The following is a 26,741-nucleotide window of genomic DNA, read 5'->3' as shown; positions in this document are numbered from 1 at the left end:
CTCTGCAGCCTTCAAAGGGAGCTATGGGGAGAGCAGAAAATGAACAATTTTATGATGAAGACTGGATTGGCCTGAACTTCATTCATCTTAGTCTAAGCTTGAAGCCAGGGTAATTTTGCCAGGAATCAACTTACACTATAACAACTTGATCCCTACCAAAGGAGATTCTTGCCTTACCCTGGTCTGAGATTAGAGCACTGGTTTGATAGTGATAGTTGGGGAAATGAGACTGTGCCTCTTGGCTTAAGAGTTTGGATGGATATTTTTCAGTGCTGAGTACAAGCTGTGGCAGTGGAGAGCTAAGTATAAAATTCACGTTAGTTTTTGAGGTGTGGTTTTGGATAAGAGGAAAGGTGTATTTTCACAGCACAGTCTATACCTTATTCTTGCTATGAGCATGGGCATTACTGTAGCAAGCTTCCATGGGGCCCAAGGCAGGTTGTGATTTACGTTTCTACTACTCCTTCTGCACAAGGCAGTTCTCTCTGTTTCTTTCTCTTTCCTAACAAAAACATCTCTGCCCATACACATACACAACACGTGGCTTTTCCTTTCTCTGGTGTAGTAGCAGTTCATTTGTAAAGACCTGCTTTGACCTCCTTAGAGCTTCGACACGTGGCAGCAACCTGCAGTGCTGCCATTTCTGAAGACAGATTGCAGAAGTCTGTTTTCCCCCATGTTTCTAAAGGTCTTTTTCCACCCCCCCTGCTTTCTGTCTTATCTGAAAAGTCACATCATCATCCATGGATAAAGTTTGTACGAATTAAACACGAGAGGGGAAGGATGAAGAGGTGTACCTTTCCCCCCCTTCTCTGTGATGAAGCCAATGCTAATGGAAAAAGAATTTCTCTTCACAGTCCTGTTATTGGGATCTACCTCCTTAGAAAACTCTTGGGCTGAAGGGAATTAGAAGAGGTTTTCTGATCTAAGCACAAGCTTGAAATAAACCTGTCAATATGTCTGCTAGTAATGTCAGAAGGACCCTCCTTTTTCTTTCTCAACCACAGTGAGTTTTTACTCCTTTGTACTTCAGGAGAAAAGGAGATGAATTCCTGCTTTCTGTTCTGTTGAGTGCTGGCATGGCTGCTAACGTATGGTACTGTTTCTTAGCCACAGATATTAAAAGTATAGCACATTGAGTCTATCTTGAATTGTCTTTTTTATTTTGGTCTTACACTGAACTGCACTACTGTAAGAGAAAGAGAAAGCTACTTGAACTTCCAGAAATACTCTCAAATTTCTCTAACTAGAAAACTTGTGGTGGATGGCTTAGGGTGCTAGCAAGATATGTATTTTCATTAGATACTGACAGACATTGTGTGGACATTTTTAGAATAAGGTTTTTAGGTTTTCTGAAAAAAGCGACAGTAAATGTTCCTTGACTGTTTGTACCAAGGTAATTTGACTTCCACATGGTAACTTAACACTGCTGTCATGCATGTACCGTGCCTCGCTCAGATGATTCTTTATTTGAGAAAACAGACAGCACACATGATGGCAGTGATCATGACCTGCATGTCCTGCCATTTGAGTTATCTATTTCTCTGGTTTGAACCAGACTGAACAGCCATGCATTTTCTTACGTGTAACCATTAGGACAGTAGTCATGTGTCAGTTGTGATACTAAGCTGAACTGCAAATGTTTTGCTTAGCAACTGTTGCAAAGGAAAATTGTCAGGCAACAGCAAAATCAGGAGTGGTGAGTATGGAAGGCACTCTTTGTGAGAGATGAGCTGTACTCTGATGTGTTATCTGTGACTAAGTGATTTGGCATTTTCTTACACAAACACATAAGAATATGAGCGTTTATGAACAGATATCAAAGCAAGTTCAGTCTAATTCCTTAGGTCTGCCTATGCTCTTGCTAACCTGGGTATAGTAGATATTTGCAGGCAGTTTACCAATACAAGGCAGCAGGGTCAAAAGCTTGATGGGGTGGTAACTTCTACTACCAATCCTTGGGGAGCAGTGAGGAATTTCAGTGTCCATCCAGCCGTGGTAACTGAAGAAAGCTGGTTATCTTAGTCATTCTCCATCATGAAACCGTTCGTTTTCCTGTAAAATACAGGATGTACCTGAGAGGACTATGACCAATACTGTATTTGAGATTTCCCTTCTGTGGGATTACACCAAGGTTGATGGCGATGTAAGTACGAGTGTGAATGAGGTACTGGTGTGTCCTCTCTTAAGTATGGAGCAAGACAGGGCAAAATGATGAATGACACCATGTGGTGTCTGCAGAAGTCCTTGTTCAGTAGTACTGGCTGTGGAGCCGGAGGGTGAATCTACGGTGAAGTAGGCTTTAATTTTGTCATTTATAGGTGTGCACATATTACAGAGAACACTGGGTTTAAAGTCTCCATGAAGGGGGCTAAGCCAGCAGTCTTAGGGCATAAAGTCCAAAATAAGGAATCGGTACTAAGCTAAACAACTGCTTTAAGCATTTATGTTAAGGAGTGTCTGTGTTCATGTCTCCTGCCCTTGCTGCTGTAATCTTAACAAGAGACTGTCTTAGGAGAGCCATATGCATAGCAGTTGGGTATCAGAATACAAATACTGTCAAGGTAAGTGCACTTTCATTAGGTGTTACTTATTCATGGGAGAAATGATTAAAGGCAAAAGAAACCTACCTTGAACTGGCACATGTGATGTGCCCCAGAGTGTGTGGGAGCCTTTCTACTGGGGTAATCTGTGAGAGGGTGCTTGGTACATGTCTTACAGACTAGTTTTTACTTGATTATTAAATTCTATGCAAAAAAAAAAAAGATAAAAAAGTTATGTAAGGAATGCTCAAGGTACAGCCTAGTAGTAGTCTGCCCAGACTGCTTCCCCAGTCTTGAAGCAGAGGTTTTGTTTTTCCCAGTATCCTGCTGCTGCAGTAGTGAGGTTTTACAGTACTTCCATTGCCCTTACAGGCCAGGGCTCAGTTGGAACCAGAGCATTCTCTCCTCAGTACCTGCCCTTTCTTTCTTGCCTGTCTCAAACGTGGATCATGTGGACGGGGGAATCGCTGTTTTTCCTGCGTGACAACACAGCTCAAGCAGAAGCTCTCCAATATGAAAGCTTCCATGTTTGAACCAGGCCATGCAGGAAACTGTTCTCAGCAAAGTGTTACCTTTTTCTAAAATTTGCTTCCTACCTGTGGCCAGGATATTTCTGCAAGTCCTGTCCCTTCTGATGGAAGGATACCAGACATCATGTGGAGAGAGGACCCGTCACTGTGATGGGTCTCAGCAAATCTGGTCTGAGCACTGGTGCCACTTGCTGTGCTTTGGACTTGCAGTTACGTCATTCTGTCTGCCCCGTATGGTTTTGTGTCCTCCTATTAGGAATACTCCTTGTTGCAAGCTTACAAATAAAGATAGAATTCCTGCTGCCTCATCCTACCCTCAAATGAAATGTCTTGTGTAAATAATTTGCCTTTCCCAAAGCAGAGACCTCATGTTTATTGTTCACATCAGAAGTGGGAGCATCTCCAACCTCATTCCCTGCTGTACCTGTGGGGTTTCAGTCATGGTAGTAAGGGGTGTGTGTTGCTCTGTTACAGAAACAGTGCTGTAGCTGTTATAGTTGATCCCTTCTGTGTCTCCTTCATCACCATCTCGATGAGCATAGTGTTAAACAGGCCCTGGGGATTCTCCAAATCTGCTGGAGGAGGCAGGTGCTGCTGGCAGACACTGGAGAAGCCTGTGCTGTTGTTACTGACTCTCTTTTCCTTGATATTAATAAAAAAGACTGTTCTAAAAAAAAAAAAAGTGCTACTTGGATGCACCTGCTTTTCCAAAGGCTGCACAGCTGGTGGAAAGGAAATGGTGTCTGACAAGGGAACAGGGGTGTGTAAGCATCCTGCATAGCTTCCAGGGCCTTCACAGTGCAGGCAAGAGGGTTAGTTTAAATTAGATACAAGAAAGAAGGTTTTTACAATGAAGGTGATGAAACGCTGGAACAGGTTGCCCAGAGGGGTGTTGGATGGAAACATTCACCTGGAAACATTTAAAGTCAGATTGGATGGGGCTCTGAGCAACCTAATGTAGTTGAGGATGTCCCTACTCATTGCAGGGAGGGTGGACTAGATTGAAGGTCCGTTCCAACCCAATCTATTCTATGTTTCTGTGCATCACAGAAAACAAGGTGTGCCCATTGTCCTAGGTAAAAGTAGTAGTTCCAGCTACCCATTTGCAAGTATAAAGCAGCGGGCATCCTTGTACTTTGTTCTTCCTGACAAGCCAGACCGCAAAGGGCTTCTGTGGTCAGGAGCCACATCTGAGAGTTTCAAAGGCAGCGTATGCCAGTTGGGGACCTTACAGCTAAAAGAGCATGTATTTCAGATGAGATCAGAGCTTACTAGAATGGAAAAAAAAAAATCTGAGGAAAGATATGAGTTAGAGATATGATTGCATGCATACTCACAGGCAAATAATGTGATGGTTTACACTGGCTTTGATGCCCTGTTTTATGGGGGGTGCTGAAGCACTACTTTTTGAAGTAGCCCAGTTCTGATATCCACCCAGAATTTGTGTCTTTGTAAGGCTATTTCAAAACTTGCAATACACAAGGTAAAAAGTACCCCATTCTTTGAATGGTTTCACTTTTGTGTATGAGAAAAGGGCACCTCCCCATGCTGCCCTCAGAGCTGCTATTGTCACTGGTAGTTAATATGCAACCATAATGTCCACAGAAAATCTAGGTTTCCGCAATTATTTCTGTACCTTGACAATGTCTTTTCCAAGAGTGGCAAGGGAGGGGCAGGAAAGGAGAGATTTCCTTTGTATTGCCTTAAAAGAGCTAAGCAAACTAACTGTAAGCCACAGAATATAGATCTGACCTTCATTTAAGTCAAACTCTGCATAAAATCTGCTGTAAATATATGGAACAATTGCTGCATAATTCTATCCAGCTCTTTGCTACTGAAGTGTAAAACAGAAGTACATTAAACATCTCAGATGATTCAAGGCATTTGCTTACAAAAATGTTTTGTTCCTGCTGTCTTGTTGCAGGTTCAGGACCTCACTGTGCTCTGCATGCAGGTACAGCATGGAGCAGAGTGCTCTTACTGTGATGTCCATAAATTCTTGTTCATACTGTTCTTTCCTCACCTGTACTTGCAGTCTCACATGTCGGATATTGCCATTTGTTAAGGGAATGAGTTTGTGGCGCTTCCCTGTTTTGTCCCAGTTTATTTTGAGTTAATTTAGGATCTAGTAAGATGTTTGTGTAGTTCCAATACAGCAGAATCCTTGGGGAATTATCACCAGTGACTTTTGTCATTGTGTTACTCACATGTCTTTGATTAAATCTAGTTCTTCACAGCTAGACTTTATAAACCAAAATATGTTTACACCTTACTGATCATCTTCTTTTTCTGTATCACTAGTAATTACACCAGGTGATATTTGTGCTTGTATGACATTTTGTGTAACCCCCTGCTTAGTTCTCTCCACGATGGAGACTGGCCACTTTATGCTTTCATTTTCCATCCTCTAGCTTGTTCCTATTCCAGAAGAGCTGTTTCCCTGTGAAAACTCAATTATGTCAATGGGGAAAATAAGCCAAAAGTTGGGCAACAAAGAGGAAAGGTGCAAACTGCATCTCATTTCTAGATGTGTGGCAGAATGGGACAAGCCAAATAGGTTTGTTCCTTACCTAGACATCAGCACACTTGGGGCAGTGTAGGGAGCCAGAATTCATTAGTACTGCTGCTTGCTGAATGGCTTGCTATCAAAGAATGAATAGGTTAATATTTGACTTTGGGGATGAGGCATTACTTTTCAAGAAGAGCTGAAACCAATCAGAATTGAATACAGCAGTATGTAGGAAAATGTGCACTAGCATTATTTTGCATCTTTCAAGAATGGCACGTTGTTTGTTTTGTTACTATTGATTTGTTTGAGTTGCCTAGGACAGCTGATATATAGTGGTCAGTGGCTAAGGCAGCATCCTGGAAAAAAAAGCTCTACTGATAACCAAAGCAGCTGTGGGTTTTTGATAGCCCAGCAAAGAGAAGAGGAGCCAGGGACACCGCTTCCATGATGTTTCAACTTGATTCCATCTTAATGATTAGCCATGACCACTTAAAGCCTTCACTAGGAAGATGGTGTTGACTTAATGCCTGTGGCAGGTGCAGTCAGTTAAGCTGTACTTCGGTAGCCGGCACATCTGAGAGCCAGCCATCTGGTAGTGCAGATGGAGGGGCACTACTCTTTGGGTGTTGTCCTCTCCTGCCTTTTGCCATGAGACAGTATGTTCTGAAGTAATGGATTTCCATTCCTTTGCCTGGGAGGGAAGGCCTATGGTTGGATACCCATTTTGGTCACCTGACTAGAAGGCTGGTGGATTGCCCTTGGCGCTGCAGTTAAACTAGCTTCTTGGTGGAGCTTTCTTTGTGTTCATCAGGTCTGGCACAGTTTTTGAAAGCAAGTGCAAAACACTTTGTCTAAGTGGGAATTAAGCTCCTGTGTTGATTCTACCACATGACTCTTCAGAGATAAAGACCTGAAGTACAATTTATCTCAAGGAGGAGGAAACTTTTCTAGGGCCATGGTTTCAGCTGCAAGATTCCATTTGCTCTCAGGTGAAAGGGTAGAGAAGCTGTGAGGGCTCCTGGCCCAGTAGTTGGAAAGCCAGGTCTCAGCCTTTAAGACTTTGTGAAGAACATGTGTTTCTTGGGGTGGTCGAAGTGCATGGAGGGCTACTGAGTTCTCTGTTAAATTCAAGCAAGTGGGATAGAGATGAAGAACAGCATACAGGCCCTTTAAGAATAAATTGGCAAAAGAAGAACTCAGTATTTAAATTTAGTGCAGATGAAGAAGGAAAAAAATTCCCTACAGCATCTGGTTTATATTACTGCTCTCTGCCTCAGTAGAGGGTGTGTTTACAGTGAAGCTCTCTGGTGCATAACGAGGGGGGTGCTCAAGCTGTTTGTTTCTGGGGAACTCTGACCTGAGGGTATGCCTTGCAGCCATCTCCATGTCCTCCCTTTGGCCTCCTTAACTAATCCTACCTCAGATGTTGAGCAGAGTGGAGGGGTGCCCTGTTGGGGATGAGATGTCTGAGCACAGCACTTCAGCTTCTAGGGTTCTCCAATATTGCTTGTTGTCATGGCTTCTTCCCATTTTGCTCAGCCTAGAAATGGAAGCAAATAGTCCTCTTATAAGTTTATGCAGACATATTAGGGAGTGGCTATGTACAAAGACTAGAACTGCTGATGTGTCTGTGTCCCAGCTGTTTTAATGCTCTGAACAGAGCTGGTCACTTTGGATTTTTCTAAATGCAAGTTTGAAGCTCAGTGTGGGAGGTGGAAAGAGCAGAAGAATGGCTGGGTTTTAGTTGTGGTGGAATTTCTATTTTGTGTATATGTGTTTTGTTTATTAAAGTGTGGTTTGTGGTCTCTGAGCAGTTTCAGCAGAGCCCAGAGCCAAAAGGAAACCTGAACTAGTAGCAGTAGTGGGGTGAGCTGCTCATCAGAATGTAGCACAGCTTTGCATAGGTAGTGCTTTACAGAGGCCTGTGGTAACCTGTGCAAATGCTCACCTCCACCAGTAGCTTGTGCATCCTGTGGTGTATCTCCTTAAGAACTGACTGCACCTGTGGTCATGAGTGCTGTAAAAGTACAGCTGGACTCACAGTAAGCTCCTGTGCTCTGTTTGACAGACAGGGAGATTAAAAATTAATTTGATTTACATATCACCTGATAATATATCTTGTATTGTAAGATTTCATCATGTTCAAGGCTAAAATACAAATTTTTTTTAGACCTAGAGCTGTGGAAAAAATAATTCCTTGCCCACAGAGCTAGTGATCATTTCAATGTCTGCTATTTGAAACTTTTGGGAGTAGATGCCATATGCTTCCAGGCAGAAGGAAGAGAAATGGAAAATTCTATATTTATGTTCATTTATAATAAAGATTTTTCATATGGTCATTCTCTCCAGCTGCTGCTGGACCAAAACCGGTTGCCACCGCTGCTAGACTGAGATTAAAACTTGTAACGCAAACTCTTCACTCAGCTATTGTTGCAATTTCCCTCATGCAAGAGTGCACAAAGCTAGAGCCCATCTTCCCTTTTTCCTCCTCCTCTTCCAGAACAAGTCAGAAGCAGTTACCGTCTTGCAATTTTCATCAACTCTTCTCTTTAAACAGTAGCAGAGACAAATAATTAATCTTTGCCTGACCCTACTCAAATTGGTCACCTCAGCTGTTTGTCATCCATCTCCCTACAGGTGAATTGAAATTTAAACCCTACCCTTGCCTCTGTGCCATCCTCTTTCAGCAAACCACCATCTTGTGAGCTGTCATGTTCACTTCCCAATGACTGTCCTCCTAGAGACAGCCTGCTATCACTACATTCAGGAACTGCATGATTGATGGCAAAACGGGCAGCACTGTGTGTGTGCCCCTTTCCTTTCCATGATGCTTTGGGGAATGCTGGTATGTAGGGGGTTGATTAGCAATTCTTCAGTTGTGTCTGTGAGGTGGTTTCCAAAGGGAATTGCATCTCCCATGAAGTGCACCCTCTAGACTTCTGTAAAGTACCATCCTACTGGGTAGCTTATTGTGGACAGTGCCTTTAAACAAGTTCCTGCAGAGCAGAAGAAAATGGGAGCATGAAGCATCTGAACTACAGTTCCCAAAAGACATCACAATTCCACTGCCAGAGCAAAATTCTCTAACTTGTAACGAACTATTTTTATTATATGCACCCTTGATGTAAACAGATCCTTTTCTGTAGAGCAGAAAAAAGCCCAAATTCTCAGAGCTATCCTGAAACTCGCTTTTCTAAAAATGGGGTATTTGCAGCCATCAGTGGGGAACGCAATTTAAGAAGAAAGTATATGGGAGTATGGTTAGGGTTAAAATGGAGCTACAGTAAGGAAGGGAAAATACTAACAAATAATGTACAGTTGCTTGTAAAAATTTACTTTTCGCTTTGGTTCTGCTGGGATTTTACTCTTCTTCTGTCTTTGCCCTTTTCTAAGATACTTGCATTAATGCACAGTAACTTGGGACATTTGTCATGGCACATAAGAATTGTTCCAATCCTCTTTATTCCAGCCTAAAGCTGACTAAAAAAAAAAAAAAAAAGAAAAAGGCCATCTGAGGCTTTTTATTAGAAGTAGCTAAGACACTGTAAACTTGAAGGTGTATTCATTTTCCTTGATGAAAATACATGATTTTTCTTCTGTTTTTGGTCCTCTGCCTGTCTGAAGGCTCCTCTTAGTGAGGGAAAATATTGGAGTTTTTTCTCCCATTCCTTAACTGAGCTGTGGCAACAGTGCTAACGTGTTCATACTCAGAATGATGCCTCCTCTGGTCTAATGAAGAATGCACCTTTTACATCAATGGCCTTTCCTATAAATGGAAAGGCTTGGGATATGTGTGGAGCACAGTGAGAAAAAAAACCCCAGCATAACACTGGCACTCACCATTCAGTTTACGTCATTCGTCCTCTCTTGTGGTGAGCTCTTTGACCTCATCTCCTAGAAATGAGAAAATGCAAGAATTTGAATGTGTCTGTGGCTAGGGCTTAAATCACACTCTGTCCTCAGCCATTGGAGTTGCTACAGATCCAGCTCCTGCGTTCAAGTATTTCATGTGCTTTCCTGGCTGCCCTGTGTGCCAGTTTCCCCAGCCAGATGCAGTAGAGTGGTGTTACTAATATAGGTTATGTTTGGGCTTGTCACATCTTTTCAGAGGGTGACTGTGGAGCAGAGCATGACTTTACGAGAAGGCAGACCTGGGCTGGTCCCCAAGTCCTCACCAGTCAATGGCAATGTCTGTTTGCCTAAGGCATTGATAGTGAGACTTGTGTCCCTTTGTTCTCTGTCTCTCAGAGAACACAGTTTGAAGCCTCCAGCATTTTGACATGGAAAATTAAAAAGAGTAAACATTTCCTGATGGGCTGAACTGGCTGGTTAGCCGTGTTTTCCTCCCAGTTCCTTCTGCAGTGTGTTTCCTGCTATGTTCCCTTAGGTTTTCCTGTCATCAGGACGGTGAAAATCTTGCTGCTAGGTTTAAGAAGAGATCAATTTTTTCCCAATAGTATCTGGTAAAGTGTTCTGCGTGTCTGCTTTTAAATAACACAGCAGCTCCGTACGACTCCTTTGGACTTGGTTAGAGTCATCAGACATTTTCTGTCATTCTGCCGCTCTCCCCCACAGTGCAGGGCCTGAACCCAACTCCCAGCAGTCAGTGGAAACATTCTCCTTGGTAGCATTTGGGTTAAGTCCAGAAAGTTTGCTGACTGCCTTTCCCAGGCTTTACCTAGGACAGCTATTCTAATAAGCTCAACACTCTCCCTAAGTATTGCAGATCCCTGGTGAATGTGTCTTTAAGTCTCGCTTCCTTTTCTCCTTTTCATAAAAGTTTTGGAAAATTAGACTATAAACCCTGTAGCACAGCCTTTTAAAATAATAAACAATACTAACAGATATTAGCTCAGAGCTACTGTGCTGCTAAGAACTGGAACTGCCTTTGCTAATGGTTCAGGTTGAATAAAAGATCAAAGAAAGAAGAAAACAAAAATACCCAACAAACTGGAATGTTTCTCTTCTGTTTTTAATCCTTGGTATCAGTCCCACATCTGACTTCCTTTAGATAGTGTTCCTTGCTTTGCTAAACTACATAAACAGTCTCAAGACAAAATAATTAAGATAAAAATAGATAAAAATATGAGGCTTTACTCATTAGATCAAGAAAGTGTTTAAAGATTGCATCTCCTTAAAGTTAAGTATATTGTCCTTAGATTCCTAGCCTGAATTTTTAAAGGCTGTGGGCAGGGCCAAGGAGCATGAGTTTGGAGCAAAGACAGTAAATTGAAGGATGCACAGGAGGGTGCTGTGCTGTCCTCAGCCAGGTGTTATGTTGGGTGAGCCTCCCAACATAACAGCATTGCCTCCACCTCTCTTAATGCAATTGCTGGTTTCTTAGGATGTTTGAAACATTGGACCACAGCAGTCTGGAACCAAACTCCTGCTGTAATTATGCCCTATCATCATTTTTAATCTTCAACTGTCCTTTTTTTCTTACTTTGTTTCAAGATCTGCATCCTGGCCTGAACACAACATACTGGGAAGACATGATGTGAACTCCCCTTCTTTGCTCCATTGCACTACTGAGCCTCAGTTCCCATGTTTGCTGGGTACTAATCTCTGTGGGGGGCTGTGCCCTCCATGCCTGTTACAGCTCCTACCTTAGATAGCCATGGCTAAGCTGTGCTTTACTACCACCAGTGTTTCTGGCACCTTGGCTTAGATACTCTACACTGTTTTTCACTGTGCTGTCCAGGTGTACCCACAGACTTGGCACAGATCACTCAAAGCACACCTCAGTACCAGTCAGGACTATATCTACTGCATGAAGATAGGAGATCTCATTGTTTACAGTGCATGTGGTGGTAAGTCAGTGCTAGAAGCTTGCAGTGGCATGCAGATGCCTTAAGGTCCATGAAGATGCTCACTAATTAGACCCTTCCTCGGGCTGTGATGTATACTGAGAAATTACTTGCTCTTCAGTGTCATTGTAGAGTGTTTAAATCCTGTTGTATTCTACTCTTAGATGACATATTCATGCCTAAGCACAAAATATGTCTTAAGATTCCAGAAAAGACCATCTTCATAATCTCAGCACCCACAGTAGCTTTCACACTTTCGGTATCCAATTAAAAGTAAGTCTCAATGCAATTCAATTTTAAATATGGCCATTAACTTAATAAATACTCATCCCCACAACCACAGGACACAGAGACACTGATCTATATCAAATTTTGTTGTTGTTAGCGGTTTCATTTAAACTATAAGCTGGTTATTTAAACTGTAAGTGAAAAAACTGTTGAGCCTACAACTGTGCAAATATGTGAGCCCACCTAAGAGTTAAAGCCTGGGAGGCAAAATGCCTGTGGTCAACTCCCAGTAATTCACTGAGGATCTGATCATTCTGACACTGCTTGTCTGTGCAGTGTTGAAGGCCTGGAGGTTCAGTTAGACACGGAGTTGGATACATTGGCAGGCTTGTGCCATAGTAAAGACTTACCTTCTCTTCATGCATGAGAAGGTGTAGATGTCAGTCCCATTCCAGTTGTCTGTGCTGGCTTTACAGAGGCAACAGCAGTAAAAGGTGACAATTCCTGCTGCTCTGTTTGTGTGAATGAAAGGAGCACATCTGCTTGGGGGTAGATGGAGGAGCAGTTCTACCTTCTCAGTCTCTCTGTTGTTCTGTGTTGCAGGGGTGGAGGTGAGAGGAAGAAGGGTTGCCCAGGTGGTCCCTTTCAGAGTTCCCAAGGCTCAGTTATGTATTTTGCATTTTAGAAGACACTGCTCACATGGGTTATCAGTGAGACTTTTTTACAGTGTCTTTATGTAAACGTTCAGTATCTCATCTTCACCCAGATCAGTTAAATCATTTCATCCAACAATAGATGTGACATTCCCTACTCTGACCTGACATTTTATTTATTCCAGAATGGCTGATGAATCTCCCATGCAGCTCTCACACAGGCTCTCAATTATCTTATGGTTGAGTAATGGCAACATTCTTTTTTTTCTGACCTCCATGAAGCAATCCAATCATACTCACCCAAAGAGCTGCAGCAATAATTTTTGTCATCCATCACTTTTAAACATGCCCTTCGGTTCATGTCTCTTCAGTAGCATCCCTTTCTTCACCTCATTAAATATGAGGTACCTACCTTTGTTTTCAAGGCCCTATTTCACCTCTCCCATTCTTACCTCTACAGGGAGATGTCAGCCCGCACTTGTATCAGCCCCTGATGCCAACTGTGTGCTTGTTGCATTTTCAATTGCTTTCTTGCTCTCGTTTGTGCTGCCTTGCTTGCCTAGGTGTGATCTGCTGTAGACTGGCACGTTGTTTCCCCTGCATTAGGCTGGCAGCACCAACTGCATGGACCAAACTAGAGGGAAGTGCACCGTGGCAGCAGGATGTAGCTATTGAGACCAAGGTGATGGCTCCAAACGTTGGAGTGTGGGGGAGATTCAGTCCTGAGGTCTTGCATAGGAGGCTACAGTTCAGATACATTTGTGTAGCTTGTAGGGGTTGTGAACTGTTTGTTCCTTTTTCAGATAGGATCAGTCTTTTTGTGGATCAAGTTTCTCTTTAGTTTACTACGATCTTGATATAGAAAATGACAAGAGCTAGGTGGTGGGTGTGCTTAGACCACTGCCAAGCACCCTGACTAACACTGCCTACTGGTTTCCACCCTCATCTTGAGTCTCACATTGAAGTGCTTTGGAGCACAGAGCAGCTTTTAGCCCTGTGTATGGTAGTTCCTAGCACAGTAAGATCCTTCAGGGCCCTTACTTCTTTGGTAGCACATGTGAATCACAGTCATCTTGTCCCAGGAGCTATTTTCCTAATTTTGGAAAAACCCCATTTCAGGTGAATGATACTGCCAATTACAGACCTTATTCAAAAAGCGACTCTTCTGGAGCTGGGAATAACCCCCCTGGAACTGGGAATTATGTGTTTCACAGTTGCAAATGAGTGTGAGAGCTCTGAATGCTGACAGCACATTGTGTCAGGGACAGTGATGATGGCCAAGGGGACAAATGTATCCAAAAATCTTACCTTTTTTCTGTATGTTTTATCCAAGAGTTGATGTTACTGGTGATGAGAGTGAAGCCCAAATACATAGTACATCTGTGCTATGTAGCTTTCTGTTGGATACAGGTATCCTGATTCCTTGCTCTTTGACAGGGAGCTCCAAGGCTTCATGCCAAATACTGTTTTGGAGGCCCTTTCTTGCTAGAAATGCAGCTATCATTTCTTTTATCCGAAACATTTGCCATCATCCCTTAGAAAACCAGATTATTTCAAGTTTTTTCTATGTTCCAGAGCTGCAGCGTCCCTAAACTTCTGCCAATGCTTTGTGCTAATTTTGCAGCATCCATACAGAGCAGTGGGCAAATACATTAAGTTGTTTCAATTATTCAGCCTGTTTATGTAGCTCTTTATTTAGAAAGCCTGGATAAATGGATCTGTAACCTCCTCACCCTCTCTTCCTGTTCATCAGCAAAGTAAACAGCCAAAGAAGAGCCACAGAAAAAACACCACCTGTGAATCCTCCCAGGAAGTTCTGGGCAGCCCCTACACTGCAGAAGGGCTTTCAGCCAGATCAGCTCCTGCACTGCTGGCTCTGTGGACTCAGTATAAACTGATAGGCCCCACACATACACCTTCATGGCAGAAGCAAGACAAATCTTCATTGGAGCATTGTCTGCCTGTGAATCCACCAGAGGGAAGGTGCTTCCTGACCTCCTTTGAGTTGAAAGATGTCTTGTACCTTTGGTCCGTGCTCTCAGATAGGCCAGAGCTGGAGCAGAGCTGCATGTCCTGCTTTGTGTTACAGTGCCAGGTGTTCTCTGTCTTCCCCCCAGCCTCTTCCTGGGACCAGGTGGGTGACACCTCACCTTCACGGTGAAATCAGTACTGGGTCTGGATAAACCTGGATGGTGAGATGTAAGGTGTGGGCCTGCCATCAGGAACATAAGGCTGCTCGTGCAGGTTTTCATCGTGGTGTCTTGGCCCAGTCCTGTGCTGAGCAGTTGGAGTTCAGCTTCCATGAATTGAACAGTCTGGCTTTCAGTGGTTTGTTGCCACTTTTCAGTCTATAAATAGTTTCATCCTAGTGCAGTAAAGTAATTTCTTCCAGTATATTTTCAAATGCTATAAAGCATTTGGGAAATTCAGCATATAAAATGCAGAGACAAGCTCTGTTTAATTTTTGTTGTGAGAGAGCTTGAAGCAAGTTGACATTTATGAGCTGATTTCATAGGAGAGAGAAGAGTATAATGAAGAGTCTTGCAGTCTGAACTTCATGATAAACTCTTAAAGACCTTACTTCTAGCTAGTTGATATCCTTGTATAGTTTTGGGGGGATTTTTGTAGTTTTTGCATGTTCGAAGGCTTCTTGTGTTTTCCTAGCTCTCAGTGCTCTTTGGTAACTCAGGGATCAAGAGACCTTATACTTTACTGATCTGAAATGCTAACCAACTCACTGATTTAATGGTCAGTAGCTTTCAAATACCAGAAGCAGATTCTTCTTGAAATGGTGCAGTTCTGTAGCAGAAGTGGAGTTAAAGGCTCCAGAGGCACAAATGTAGAGGAGAACAAATATTTACCCTGTGTTGGACAGGAAGTGTGCTGGATTAAGATTTCTGCCCTTGCCACTTTAGCCTGTTGTTAGCTAATAAAAGGGCATGTTCTGGCTCCAAAGCAGTTAATACCACACCAGTGGGAAACCAATGTGGAAAGACTTTTGGTTTTCTTCTTTTGTCCTGTCTTCCAGGATATGAGAATTAAAAACTAAGCAAGACACTGAGAACTCTATGCCACTGAGCAAAAATAAAAACTCCTGCACTGAATTTACGTGGCGCTTCTTGCAAGTGATGTGTTGCTGATTCATTGCCAGTGTCCAAAAGGATGAACTGGCTGTCAGAAGAGTTTATTATCTCTATGCTGCAGTTCCTAGCTCCTCTGGACAAAGAGACTTCAGTGGAGAACTTCATACCACCAGTGGGATCCAAGCCAGCTTACGCCGTTATGCTTAGGGATGGAGCTCTTACTGCTGTAGTATTGTTCTCATCCTGAGCTGCAGAGATGGGTTTTGGAAAGTGGCTAAGAAGTAGTGACTGAGTTCTGTGTTTCCAAATTGCAGGGGCTGTGCCCTGGGGTTGGTAAATGCAAGTAGACTTACAATTTGCCTTTTCACCTTCAGTAAGTCCTTATGCAGCCACCAAATGGCTCTTTGAGCACATGCTGGTACTGCACAGTACAGTGTAATGATACCTCCTGTTTTCAGGGCATAGCACTTGAGAAGTAGTGTGCTCTCTATTTTGTTTTCCAGCTTGGAACTCAGCAGCTGCAATTAAGCCAGAACAGGACATTAGCACTGACGCTAGTGGTACTAAACTCTTTTGTGCGGAGTTGGTGAAATTGTGCTGAGTGTCTGTAATGATTCCTTCTGAATATCCATTTAATTCCTTCAGCCTTTCTAAAAGGCCAACTCTATTGGAAAGCAAAGCTCTTCACTGTGCAGCATCCATCTCCTTGAGCATCATACCTGTAATTCTTTAGAGGTCAGCTGCTGATAGTGTAACTTGTCAACACAAACCAAGCTCTTTGAACTACCTCTGTGTCCTGGGGACTGGATTTGGAACATAAATACCAAAAGGTTTATCAAGTGCCTTTCTTTTTTTCAAAATTGTAATGTGGCTTCAAATGCAAAGCAACATGCAGTGAAGGTATTTCAGGTTAGAAGATGAGATTGGGGAGTATGGCAAATGGTGACTTTTCTCTTAATTCAGGCTCAAATAAAAAGAGCTTTGGGTGGTTCCCTGTACTTGTGACGAAGTTTGTGTAGAGGATCTGCAATACCTAGAGCTCCCCTGTGGGGAGAGGACAACTATTTTTGAGTATTTTTGGGCACTCTAGCAGACGTCCTAATACACCGAGGAGTAATCCAAGAGGTGTAGTATACAGAAGTAGGGATGCAGTAGGTCTGCACTTCCTCCATCACTATTGAAAACCAATAATATGTATGTGTTTAAAGCTTCTGCCACTTGCAGCACATGGGCAAACAAAATATTCAATGGGCCAGTTGTACCTCATGGACAGCCTTTTTAATACCCAGCTTTCTTCACTAGGGTTGTTGGTGTGATCTGTTATGACCAGCCATGGCCTTTCTTGTGCCAGGGTGTTGACAGGATCTAGGATTACTTTGTAATTACTCCCCAATTAAATGAGTACCTCCTTGTCAGCTTATATCACAGACTTGTGCAGAAAAAAAGCTGCAACCAAGCCTGATAATTGAGTCTGTGTTGAGTGTGGGGAGGGTGTTAAGCAGCCACCCACGAGACCCCAGCATTTCTTCCAAGTGCTTTAAGATGTGAAAGGAGGACTCAGAGCAGTAGCATTAGGAAAGGGAAAAATCACATGAGACCCTGGGAGGTAATGCTGGTAATGAGTTAGTACTGAATGAAGGGAAACTGGAATGGATTGTTGAGCTTTATTTTTCATGGCCTACCCAGCCAAATCCTTCCAATTAGTAAGTTGATGATGGCCTAGTCTGTTCAAGGAGCAAGGGAGAGATATTTGTGGTGGCTGTGGGTTAGCATCCTCCTTAATTGATACAGTATGTTCAGCTTCCAGACTACTAAGGTGGAAAGGATCCCTTTATGGGGCAGCTGGACTCCTTTATTAGTAATCCTATTGCTTAAAAAAAGCTATGTGTGGAGCAGTTTTCTGCCTGCTATAATAAACTATTAGCTGTTATTAGATGATTGCGTTAGTCCTTGTTTCAGATAATTTTATTTAAATAAAATTCCTTGCAGCATGGACTCGGCTGTAGAAGTTGTTGCAAGAATTAGCTGATCTGCCCCAGCAGTCCTGTAAGGAATGTATGGCGTTGCAGTACGCAGGAGCCACGGAGGGTTTGCGTTCAGGCCAAGCAGAGAATGCAGCCCGGCTGTGCAGTCAGAAGCCCAGGTGCACTGCTAACTACATGACTAGCAGAAGTGCAGCACGTGCAGCTGGGTAAATTGATTCTGTTTTTCACCTATGTATGAAGTACTGTTTGAATATCCTGCTTTCTTTTCTGGTGAGTGGAAAGGGAGTACTGCTGTCATTTCTCCTACAACACTAGAAGAAAGCCTGGGCTAGCACCCATAGCTTTCAGCCCACTCAAGACCTCCCTTTGCAGAGAACATGTGTAGACAGCATAAAACTCTGCTACTAAACTGAGATTTGTGTGCTAGCAGCTCCATCCCCTTCTTACCAGGAGCCAAATCTTTGTGGACACATCTCAACAGCAGAGCTGTGTTGAAATATCTAATTAAAATTCATCCCCCAGCATAAACACAAGGAAGGAGGGTGTCTTGGTGACTGTGAACACTGCCTCCCTTTGAGCCCAGTGGTGGTGGTCTGGAGAGGCAGTGCTCCAGTGAATTCTTTTGCTTAAGCCAGACCTTTCTCCTGTCAGAAAAGAGGCAAGCAGCACTGCTCTGGCTCAGTTACGGCTTCTCCAGGGCTGTTACACAAATATGGCAGTCTCTTGGCCGTGTCAGAAAGTTTACATTCACCCATGGAAAGCAGGGCTGTGTGGAGAGTGATTTAGCAAGGAGAGAAGTAAAGAGCGTCTGGAAAGGTCAGATAAAGCTGGAATGTCACAGCCACAAAGAGATGAAACTGCCTGTTTATTTTTTCTTTGTATCTGTCATTTATGTGGTTGTGGTAGCTTCAACATTTACACTGCTAAAATTGCTCAGCAGCCGAAGTGCCTTATGCCTGCTTGCTTTGAGCAAAGAGCTCTCTAGATTGGCTCTGAGTGATATCGTGGTGCTGTTGCTGCTTTCCAGGCAGAAACATTCTTTAAAATGTTGACATACTGTCCTGCTTCCCTAGGTTTCAGGAATTCTGCCTGAACCACTTTGGTACCAGAAAGGTACTCAGATTGGAAATAACAGTGTGGAGGGGAAAGGTTATTGGCTTTCAGGAACAAAAGCAAATGTTGAGGAAGTGCAAAGAATACCAGAGAGTGCAGTGTGTATGCACACTTAAGTGGTATGGGTAGGTTTGCAGTTGACATGGCTGAGAGATACCTGGAAGGACCTAGCTGAATCTCATTAGGGTTTTGCTTGCAGGACTAGCTATCACCGGGCTCTTGTTTTAATTAGCTTGTGACCAGGAAAGGGTTAATACAGTGAAGAAGCAAGGATTTTTTTTGTATTGTGTCAAGAAAAAGAGTGTGCATGCCTGTTAAAATAGGTATGCAGGTAGGCTTGTAGAGGATACCCCAACAGCAAATATGCTGAGGCAGCAGAACAGTTAATCATATTTATTTGCTTTAGGAACATTTGTTATTCTCTTTATTATCCGACACGTTATATTGTGGTAGAATATGAACGTGTTGGTGTTCATTCAGCACCCAGCAGCCAAATTGCAGGAGGTGATCTTGATGTCTGGGATCTTGCTGATCAGGCTGGGGTGTAAAAAGGAAAAAAAAAAAAAACCAGCTACAAATCTTAACTAGGTTGGGAGCAGGGAGTACAGAGAGCAATGATGAGAAATGCATCCATGTACATGCAAATACACAGTTGCTCCTTCATTAGGCGTCCTCCATAGTGAACAGTGAAAAAGAGACAGACCTGCAGGGGTGTCCTGGCAATCTGTTGTGTCCAAAAATGAAACTAGGAGTACAATATATGGAAAGATCCAAGGGCCAAGAAACACAGCTCTGTTTGCACCTCTTGTGCAGTTGCCAGAGAAAATTTATGGTGTGAGGTTTCTGTGCTATTATTTAACAGTAAGTAGTTTTCCGGCTCTGAAATTTCCATAAGCCTCAAGATTAACAGACTATTTGTTTTCTTGTCTTTGGGACAGGGAGTTAGAAGTAAGCAGGAGAATAATCTCCAGACTTCTGTGTCTGCAGACAGCAAGGAAGAACATCTGCTGCTTCCGAGCAGCTTCCCACCTGGCAGTGTATTTTTGCCCTCTGAACTGGGGTGCAAGTCGCCTCACCCCAACAAATGCAGGTGTGGTGTTTTTTGGTGTTTTCTTCCTTGCCTGGCTGCTCCCAGGGCCAGGCCTGCAACAGAAAGGTGGATGGCTGCTCTTGACAGCCCTTTCCACTTCCAAAAACTTGTTTGCTGGTGACAGGCAGCACAGCGGGGCTTAGTATCCGCCCCGAGCCAAGTGCCACCAGTAGCTGTGACTCAAGGCGTGGGGAGGAGCGGCTGTGTTGCCCAGAAGGTAGATGGGGGTGAGTGGGAGGCTTCAGTAGGTTTCCTAGAATAACAAAAAGGATCCTGTGCAGGTGCATGAAGCCAAGTCAGTAAAAACGGCTCTAAACAAGACTGCCGGGATTGCAAGACCCAGTGGACAGCAAAAATTTCAGCTCTCCCTTCTCTTGCTTCCCTTTACTTTTCTGGCGCATTTGTCCGGGCTTCTCATATCTGTCAGATCTCTTTCCAGTTTACTACTCTGAAGTAAGAAGATATTTTACTGCTCTGCAGTATATGCAGTAAATGCAACATAAAGCTGTTTTCTGATGATTGTGTTTTGATAGATACTGCTCTGGGTTGATCTGTGGTGAATATAGTTTGAGTCCCACTGCAGTTATTAAAAGCATTCATAATCCTGCTTTCTTGTAAAATGGCCTAATGCATCTACACTGGGATATTAGTTGTTGCTGTTCACTATGCTAATGTGCTGCTCATAGCATTATGCTTGTTGGAGTTCATGTAGGACCTGAAGAATGCCTTGAGAAAATGTCTGCACATCTGGGAATTGTTTCATGGAAACTGTGCGTGCTCTATCTATTCACCCTTCATGGTCCATGCTCTTGAGGAGCTGAAGTGTCCACTCTGCCACTCATGGGTAATGGCAGTGTTTTGCAGAATTGTGTCGCTTCAGCCTGTCTGAGGCCATGATGAGATGGAGATAGTTCCATTTGAGAAGTTGGTGCTGGCTCTGGGACTTTGTTTCCTACCAAGCCCTGGGTGACTCTTGCAGCAATAAAAATACTCTCACTGATCTAGTTACCCTGCCAGGCTTTATAATAAGGAAAAGTTTAGAAGATTTGTAGTTTGCATTTAAGTTCATCTGTGTTTCTTGGAAGTGTAGAACTGGTGGCCCTCTTCCACCCTCAAACCATGCAGAGGGATGCCCTGTTGAGCTCTATTGGGATTATCAGTGATTTAAAGCAGAGATGTCTGATCTGCTTTGAGCTGATGGAAAACAAAACTGAAATTATTTCAGAGAAGTCAGACAAGAAATAAAAGTGCAGGTTTGTGGCCTGTGAGTTAGATCTCAGGCTTCCTCCTCAAATCAACACCAGTTTTGTAATGTCACCCAGGGCCAGGCACTAGCTCAAGGTATCTCGCTTTTTCTGCTTTCCAGATATGAGAAGGAGGTTCATGGGCAGCCACAACCTTTCTGACATAAGTTGCTCGCATACTTTGATATGTGATGATGATGTACCATTTGAAAGCATCTCTGCTGTCATTTGCCTTTCTGGAGGAGTGAAGTAGCCTGGCTGCAAAAGGGAGCCAAATAAAATTAACCTCTCTTGTAACACAGCTCAGGCAGTAGCATGAAGGAAGTAGAGCCAAAAGAACATACTTCAGGATACAGGGCCCTTTTCCAAATAAAACCACTCTTATTTGAAAAAAACCCACCACCTTTTATTTCTCAGGGGGTTAACAATAAAAAGCAATAAAAGGTGCTTAATTACTTACTCTTCTTTTTTCCAAGCTTCCAAATCTGGAAGGAAACCAGGCTATTTTTGAAAAAAGAGATCACAGACTTTCACAATACATGCATCCGTCCAAAGGGCCATTGCCATAAAAGTATTTACAGCTGTGCTGTTATCCTGCTCCATTCCACAGTCCCAGTGGAGAACAAGGCCAGAGTGCAGCAGTGGAAAGCTCTGCAGCTGTTGAGCAATGCTTTTTCCAAGGAAAGATTCTGCCACACTGTTTGTGGTGTGGTGAACTCAAATAAGAGCAGGTTAGTAGTGAAAGCCCAGCATTGAGACCACTCAGAACAATCCTGTTGTCCTTTGGGATAATCTTTCTTTTGAAATCCTGTGCATGCTATAAGTAATAGTGAAGCATTTCTAAATTTTTGGCATGCTGTGCTTCAGTATTAGATGAGTCCTTCCTTCTGTGGTTCCCCAGCAGCCTAAAATGGCATGGCTTCTGTGGTCCACTCCACCCTCCTGCTTGGCCCTTGTATGCCAAATTTTCTCTTGTAGAGGCTTGTTAAATGCTGCTGAACTGCCTCCGTGCACTACTGAGCAGGAGACCTTTAAGAAAGTAAACAATTTTCTTTGCTGGGTCAGTGAGTTGAATTGGACCAGATCTGGGAGAGGGGGGGAAGACTTTACTTGTGGTAGCACTGAGATTTTGGGTACATTCATTTGTGAGTAACCTCACCCTTCTATTTAGAGAGTGACTGAGGGTTTATCAGGTTGTACAAAGGAAAGGGTTTACTTGGTTTGCTATTCAAACACTGGGAAACACATTCATTAGCACTTGAACAAACCTTGTCCTCCTGGTTGCTACCATTTACTCTTCAAACAGTAGTTTTGTGTCAAACAGCTTCTGCTTCTTCAGATGAGATTGAGCTCTTTGATTCACCTGTTTAAGTCTATGCCACGAAGAGGTGTCTGAGGTGTTTCATATTTGCTTCTTGTGTTTTGACCATCAAACTTTTCTCTTTCAGACCAGTTGACATGGTACTCTTTTGAGATAACCCCTTCTGTCACATCTCTTGGAAGAGATGGTCTCTCCCCTGTCAGTCCCCCACATGCCCATTGTTCAGAGCATGGGCTTACAGATTGCACCCACAGAAAATGTGCTGTCATCTGTTGTAGTGAAATTGATTTCTTTCATATGAGAGATACTTTTATCCTGACTACGTGAGGTCAGAAGGTGCTTTCAAAAATGAGTTATGTTTAGCTTGCATAGTACTGACTATATTGTAGTTTGGGCCTCAGTCTGTCCTGCACTTCAGACTCATCATTCCAGTGGTGGTGCGTTGTATCACTAGTTACAGAGTGGCTGTGATTTTTATTATTGAGATGGCTGCAGTGATGCTTCTGCCAGAGGCTCTCAAGTAGTGGGAGTTTGGGGCTGTGCTAGACAGTAGTGTTTCTAAGTAATGGTTACTTATATCCTTTCTAGGACCTGCACTTCTGCTGAGATGGTGATATTATCCTTATTCAGAAAGTATTTACTCCTCCATGTTGTGGGGGAGGAAAGGTGGGACAATCACAGGGGAGGGAGGTCTACTTAGCAGCTAGTCAATGAGAATGGAGGCAGCAGGACAGACACTCCTGGGATGTGATTTATGTGGCTAAGGAGGTCAGCATGCTGTTCTTCAGTGTCTTAAGGGCTGCTGGGGATGGAGTAGACCGGAGGCAGTTGAAGAATGGTTCTTGTTTGTTCTCAAGCACATCTCTAGAGACAAGATCATCTGGAATGCTGTTCCCTGTTCTCCTTCATATTAATATGTGTCATCTAATACCACTGGAAGTCCTTAGCAATCTGAGCACTTAGCATACTTTAAAATCAGTTTCAAGGTATTCTAAGCCAAACAGAAAATGAGAAGCCTCTCCAGTACATCAGATGTGCTAGAGCTGTAAAATGACTGTCTCAGATTCCCTCTGCTACAGAAACACTTTGCAACTTCTTTGGATGTTTAGAGGTACAAATGCTTGTGCTCCACAAGGACATTGGATGGAGAGGTGATAACCTAACGAGCATTTGTCATGGTACCTAGCAACACTGCTTTGGTTGGGAACTGTTGTTTGGTTTGTGGGAAGATTACTGACTGCTTTTTTTTTTTTTTTTTCTTTCCTATATTTTAGACATTTACAGCATGGTGTAATTCTCACCTCCGCAAGGCTGGGACACAGATTGAGAACATAGAGGAAGATTTCAGGGATGGTCTTAAACTCATGTTACTTCTGGAAGTCATTTCAGGTGAGAGAGGTTCTGTGTGGTGCTGTCCATGTAGGATACTGACTGCAAGGGCTGTAATGCTGCAGTTTTTGCTGGAATGTAAGAACAGCTGCTTCCTGGTTCAGAACAAATTTCTGCCTAATAAATATATGTCTCTAGCAATGACCATTTTGGAATGTACTCCAAAGCTCATGGCTTGTGCAGGCTGCCTGTTGCATTCCTGCTCCGGCTTCTTGGCTTTTCTCGGCCTGTCAGGAATGCACAGCCTCCTGTGAAGATCCAGGCAGTGGCTCTTACTGTTTGGCAGGGCTGATGAAGCAGCTCTGGGAAGTGTGGGAATGCTGCACTGGCAAATCACACCAAAGCCACATGGCAGTGGGAGTACGATAGAAATTACTGGAAGAAAGGAGTCAAACCAGTAAATCTTCTGTGTCATTCAGTTTCAGCCATGACTGAAGTTTTTCCATTCTAGTTTCAATCTGAGCTCAGTGCTCAAACCTTCATGGGGGGAAAAAAACATCCCAAAGAAAAGCATAATCCCATAATAGTCTGAAATAAAAGCAGTGGCATGAACAAGTTAGGTCAGATTTGTTTTTACTCTGTGTCACAAGTGTCCCACTGCTAGACAGATATCTCCCAGGGATTGTTTCATATAAGCAGTAATCCCTTTTGATATGCCTTAGTAGGAATAAATACCTTAGTAAAGTGTTGTAGGATGGATTGAAAGAGGGCAAGTGTAGGGACTCAGTGGGTTCGTTCGGGACGGTCGGAGACGAGAGATCTCTATAGGCAGATCTTGGGACATGCGGTTTATTGCAAAGGGCGTGGGTATAGGGGCACTGCTTAGAGCTGCCAGACTCAGCTCGGAGCAGGCCCAAGAGAGCAAGAGAGTAAGCGAGTAAGTAAGGAGAGAGAGAGAGAGAGTGTAAGAGTGTGCGAAGAGTAAGAGAGGAATGGAATGGAATAGAATAGAATAGAATGGTGAAGTCCTGGTTACAATACAATAAATCATCTTCTGCACTGAATATTCTAATTGTCACTAACCAATCTAATACAAGATACAAATCCTATAGCATTTACATACAGCCTATAAGAGTTCTTATATTACCATAGAGTGTTACATCTTAACTTCTAAAAACTACTCTTTGGACCCCTTCTGCTGAGCTAGTAGGGTCTGCTCTGACCCTTGGACCTGTTTGCAAGCAGAGGGTATTGTTCAATCAAGAGGGGATTACCTTCAGTCGGCCATACCACTGTTTTCCAGTTGTTCAGTAACTAAGACTTGGTATTTCGAAAGTGGCTTTCATTTCGATGTCGCCTGTAGTTTTCATATTCCCAAAATCTTTTGTCAGGCAATCATATTTATAAGGCTTTCCTGTTTCATCTTCCCCAACAGCAAGACTGTATTTTTCAAACTGGGGTTGTTCACCCCCAGCTCACAGACTTTGTTTTGGTGGCTTTTAAGCCAGTTACAGCAACCCAGTGACTTGCATTCCTGACCTTGGTACATTTTCCAATAAAATGGCCGTGATAGAAGCACTCACATTGCCTTTCCTATGTCCCTCTTTTCTTTCCTTACCTTCCTTTTTCTCCATTTTATGGAAAGATTCTGTCAGTTTATTGTCAGTGTTTGTCAGAAATTATGAATATAGAATGGAATCTCAGGGGGTTTGCCCATACTGGTGGGTTGGAGGGATCAGAGTTTAAAACATTGTAAGAACTTTGCAGTGTGCGGTGCCTGTAAGAAATGAGGTAGCAGAGTCCTGTTAGTTTGTCTTCTGTATTTATGTTCCCTCACAGAGGCAGGGCTGCAGCCTGGACATTGGGGCAGATGGGCCTTGGTGGCTTAGCTTCTAATCACTGGACTGGAAGATGGGGGGAGAGAAGGATGTGTAGGAGAAGGCAGATGAGGCTTGGTGCTAAAGCAGGGGGTCTTGTATCTCATGCTGCTTAATTTCCTTGCATCATCTCCCATTCTTCCTCTCTTGTTGTCCCTTTGGTAGCCCACTGGCAGGGCCTGTCAGATCCACCTGAGTTTGGGAAGAAGCTAGCAGCTTCCAATTGCAGTGGTGTGGGCATGGCACGTACCTGTCCCAGTGCAGAGCAGCTCTGCCTGAAGCCTGCTGCTGCATGACGAGTGGGCAAAGACATGGGGACAGCTGGGGACTGCATCCCACTAGAGACCATAGTCCTTCACACACTTAAGACTGAGCATCCTTCCCCTAGAGACAGCAGAAGCCAGAACTGCAGTTCTCCTAAGTGCAGTGACAGAAAAAGAGAAACGTGGCACATTTTTTCGCCATTTCACTTCCATCATTGCAGTTCCATTACCCATTCTGAGCCCCACTGCTCATACAGAGCCTTCTTCCAGCTGCCAGCTCCACTAGCAATCCCTTAGGTCTGGAGCTGGGGAAGTAGCCGCCCATATGGGGAGCAGCGTGTCTCCTGATTGATTGGCAAGGGCTCACCTGTATGTTTTTGCCATGGTTCCTACTCATCATCTGCCTAAATGGTGAGTCTCTGGGTGGCTGTTAGCCCTCCAGTTCCAGCTTCTGGCCTTTCCTTTCAACTCTTGGCTCACACCTTCCTCGTCACGTATTTTGGGGGACTGCAGAGCTGCTGATTGGGAATTTGCCATGGGCAGCGTTACTCTGTGGCAGGCTGATCTCCTCTAACCCAGAGGATGATGGCCATAAGAGCTTTCGGCCATGAGAGTGCTGGGTCGGCTTGGCTGAGAGCCACATGGAGCCGAGTGCCTCCTCCACCTGTCTGCCTGGCTGGGATGCGTGGGACTGAGGGAGCACTATGTCCCTCTGTCCCTGCTGGAGAATGGCTGCTGCCACTCTGTGCCATGGCAGGAGGGATGGAGCCTGCATCAGGGAAGCTACTGGAGACCCTACGGTGGAAGAGAGACTGCCAGTGAGACTGTGGGAAACTTGTACCCTTGGGAACATGTTGCTGCTAGGCAGCTAGGGCAAGTAGGAAGCAGTTTTCCCATCCAGTGCAGTTTCCCAAAGTATGGGAAGCAATGATGGTCTGCAAGAGGAAAATGCTTCAGTTTTACTCAGTGTGGTACCTTCTGGAGGTGAGCTGTGCTGCTGACAGCTCCCCTTTCAGCCCCACCAGAGACCCTTGGTTCCCCAGTCACTGTGTAGTGGGCGAAGTTCCATGGCCTGTCCTGGGACTTCCTCATTGCAGGTCTTCTCTGGTTGGCCTCTGTGGCTGGAAGTAACAACTGCAGCTCGCCTTAAAAACTGCCCGAAAAGA

The 26,741-nt window shown here is 43.7% G+C and overlaps 1 protein-coding gene across 6 annotated transcripts in view; it reads left to right on the top strand.

Annotated features, from left to right (window-relative positions):
* The window catches only part of ACTN1 (actinin alpha 1), an 88,003-nt gene that overhangs the window by 17,565 nt on the left and 43,697 nt on the right, over positions 1-26,741 (top strand). For all 6 annotated transcript variants that reach the window (XM_048307103.1, XM_048307101.1, XM_048307099.1 and 3 more), the window contains exon 2: positions 23,381-23,495. In XM_048307103.1, the coding sequence (XP_048163060.1) occupies positions 23,381-23,495 (115 nt within the window). The remainder of the gene's footprint in view (positions 1-23,380; positions 23,496-26,741) is intronic.

The sequence above is a fragment of the Corvus hawaiiensis genome, chromosome 6, assembly GCF_020740725.1.
Source record: "Corvus hawaiiensis isolate bCorHaw1 chromosome 6, bCorHaw1.pri.cur, whole genome shotgun sequence".
NCBI lineage: Eukaryota > Metazoa > Chordata > Aves > Passeriformes > Corvidae > Corvus > Corvus hawaiiensis.
This window is presented reverse-complemented; position numbering and strand designations above follow the sequence as displayed.